Here is a 2,571-nt window from a genome sequence, read left to right as displayed (position 1 = left end):
TCAGAGACACCTGGACAGGTCTCCAGTTCATCAGAGACACCTGGACAGGTCTCCAGTAGATTTGGTAGATTTGGATACTGATATGCCTACCTCCTGGAGAGTTCACTTGGTTGGCTGTTGTGAAGGAGTTTTTCCACACCATGGAAATTATTCTGCAATCATCCACAACTGTTGTCGTCTGTGGGTGTCCAGGTCTTTTTGCATTGATGAGTTCACCAGTGCTTTTTATATTTCTCAGGATGTACCAAACTGTAGTTTTTGCCACTCCTAATATTGTAGCAATTTACCAGATGTTTTTTTATCTGTTTTCACAGCTTAGGGATGGTTTGTTTCACAAGCCTGTACAACGAAACTAAGAATGTTCCTGAAGTATTTGTCTGTCTTTGTCTTTGGTCAGGCCATCAAGTTGGAGTATGCTCGTCTTCTGAGATTTGCCCAAGAAGACACGCCACCTGAGACTGACTACCGATTGCAACATATTATCATCTATTTCATCCAAAATGAGGCCCCCAAAAAGATTCTGGAGAGAATGCTCCTCACACAGTTTGCTGACAGAAACTTGGCCTTTGATGAAAGGTAGTTTATTACTTTTCACTCCACTAAAATCTTCCATTCCAAACATTTTTTAATGGTCACTGCATTAAATTCTTTTTGTGTGATTGTGCTATGGTTCATCCTTAACAAAGGACACAACATGAGTCACTCTTAGTCCTAGGCTAATTTCTGTACTTTCTTATTTTTTGCTGATCGTATAAAATCGTAAATTCAGAGACCAGAAGTGTAGACAGGAATTTAAGGAGATCCAACGTAAGGCAAAGAGGGAGATTATGCAACTAACAATAAGATGTATGTGCCTCTCAAAAGACATATGCAATGTCCATTACTATGTTATTAAAGTGTCTTGAGGACATAAAGGCCTGTGTCACATATAAATTTCAAAAATCATGCCCAAACGTGATAAATGGCCTGGTTCTTTGAAGGATGTAATGGAACAATTTGACTTCTCTGACGTTTTTTTTTTTTCTTTGATTCTCACATCTGTATATTTTCTGATGTAACAGCAGTAGGTAGTAGTACTTAGTAGTGTTCATTAGCAGTGGCAGTAGGTTGAAAATTTTACAAAAGTAAAAATATGCCATATTCCAAAACCAGTAAATTCAAAATATGCCGTACTTCAAAACCATTAAACTGCCCATTAAAACCTCCATAAGTTTAATATAAAAATATTATCCCTCACAACTAAATTACATTTTATTTGCATTTAAGTTCATTGATAATACTGATTCGGTAGAAAAAAGTTTTAATTCAGTTCAATTCAATTCAATTCAGTTTATTTATATAGCACCAAGTCGCAACAACTGTTGTCTCAGGGCACTGTAAGGATTCTTCCAGTTAACATGTGAGCTGAGTAGACGTGAGAACGAACCTCTTCCAGCTCTTCTAGGAGAATTCTAAGGCAGTCCCAGGCTAGTCGAGAGACATGGTCTCTCCAGCATGTCCTAGGTCTTCCCTGGGGTCTCCTCCCAGTCTGACATGCCTGAAGCATCTCCCTAGGGAGGCGTCCTGGAGGCATTTTTACCAGATGACCGAACCACCTCAACTGGATGTGAAGGAAGGCTCTACTCTGCGTCTCTCATGGATAATTGAACTTTTCACCCTACCTCTTAGGGAGAGCCTAGCTACCCTGCAAAGAATACTCATATCAACCGCCTGTATCCCCAATCTTGTTCTTTCGGTCACTAAACAAATTTCATGGCCATAGGTGAGGGTATGAACGTAGACTGAATTACAGCTCAGCTCCTTTTTCATCACAACAGACAGCTACAATGTCCACAGTATTGCAGAAGCTGAACTGATTCATCTGTTAGTCTTACCCCATTGTTACCTCACTTGTAATCAAAACTCTAAGATACTTGAACTCTTTCTATTTGAGGCAGAACCTCACACCCAGTGAAGAGCAATCCACCCTTTTCCAACTGAGGATCAGCACCTCCTAATCTGGCAGGACTCAGATTTGGAGGTGCTGATCCTCATCCCAGGCACTTCATACTCTACAGTGAACTGCTCCAATGAGAGCTGAAGATCACGACATGATGACTACAACAGGACCACATCATCTGCAAATAGCAGAAATGAAATTTTGAGGTTACCTAAACCAAACTTCCTCTGTCCCTTAAAAGGTATAAATAGGATTGGTGACAATGGGCAGATTGGCAGAGTCCAACTCCCACCCTGAAGGGATCCAACTTACTGCCTGCAATGCAATCCAAACTCTTGCACTGCTTTTATAAGGACAGAATGGCCAGTAACAATTGACCCACAATCCCATATTAATAGAACACCCCCCACAGTGTTTCTCGAGAAACAGATCCAGGCAGGCGACATGATGTGAAAAAAAGTGGGGGGGGAGTATTCCTGCACCTTAGTAATGATAAACTAATGACATTAGCGTGTGACTGGGCCGCTCCTCGAACAACAACAAACACGTTTGTCTGTAATGGCTGCCGTCTACCGGTGTTCTGAAAAAGTTTATATCCCTGAAAAAAAGTTTCCCCACCAGAGGGGGCGCTC

The 2,571-nt window shown here is 41.2% G+C and overlaps 1 protein-coding gene across 1 annotated transcript in view; it reads left to right on the top strand.

Moving 5' to 3' along the window:
• The window catches only part of usp25 (ubiquitin specific peptidase 25), a gene marked incomplete in the record, with an annotated part of 93,279 nt that overhangs the window by 63,109 nt on the left and 27,599 nt on the right, over positions 1-2,571 (top strand). The window contains 1 exon segment of the mRNA XM_014030869.1: positions 398-576. Coding sequence (XP_013886323.1) covers positions 398-576 — 179 coding nt within the window.

This window comes from Austrofundulus limnaeus, unplaced genomic scaffold (assembly GCF_001266775.1).
Source record: "Austrofundulus limnaeus strain Quisiro unplaced genomic scaffold, Austrofundulus_limnaeus-1.0 Scaffold1132, whole genome shotgun sequence".
Taxonomy (NCBI): domain Eukaryota; kingdom Metazoa; phylum Chordata; class Actinopteri; order Cyprinodontiformes; family Rivulidae; genus Austrofundulus; species Austrofundulus limnaeus.
Note: the sequence above shows the minus strand (reverse complement) of the source record. Positions and strands in the feature narration are given on the sequence as shown.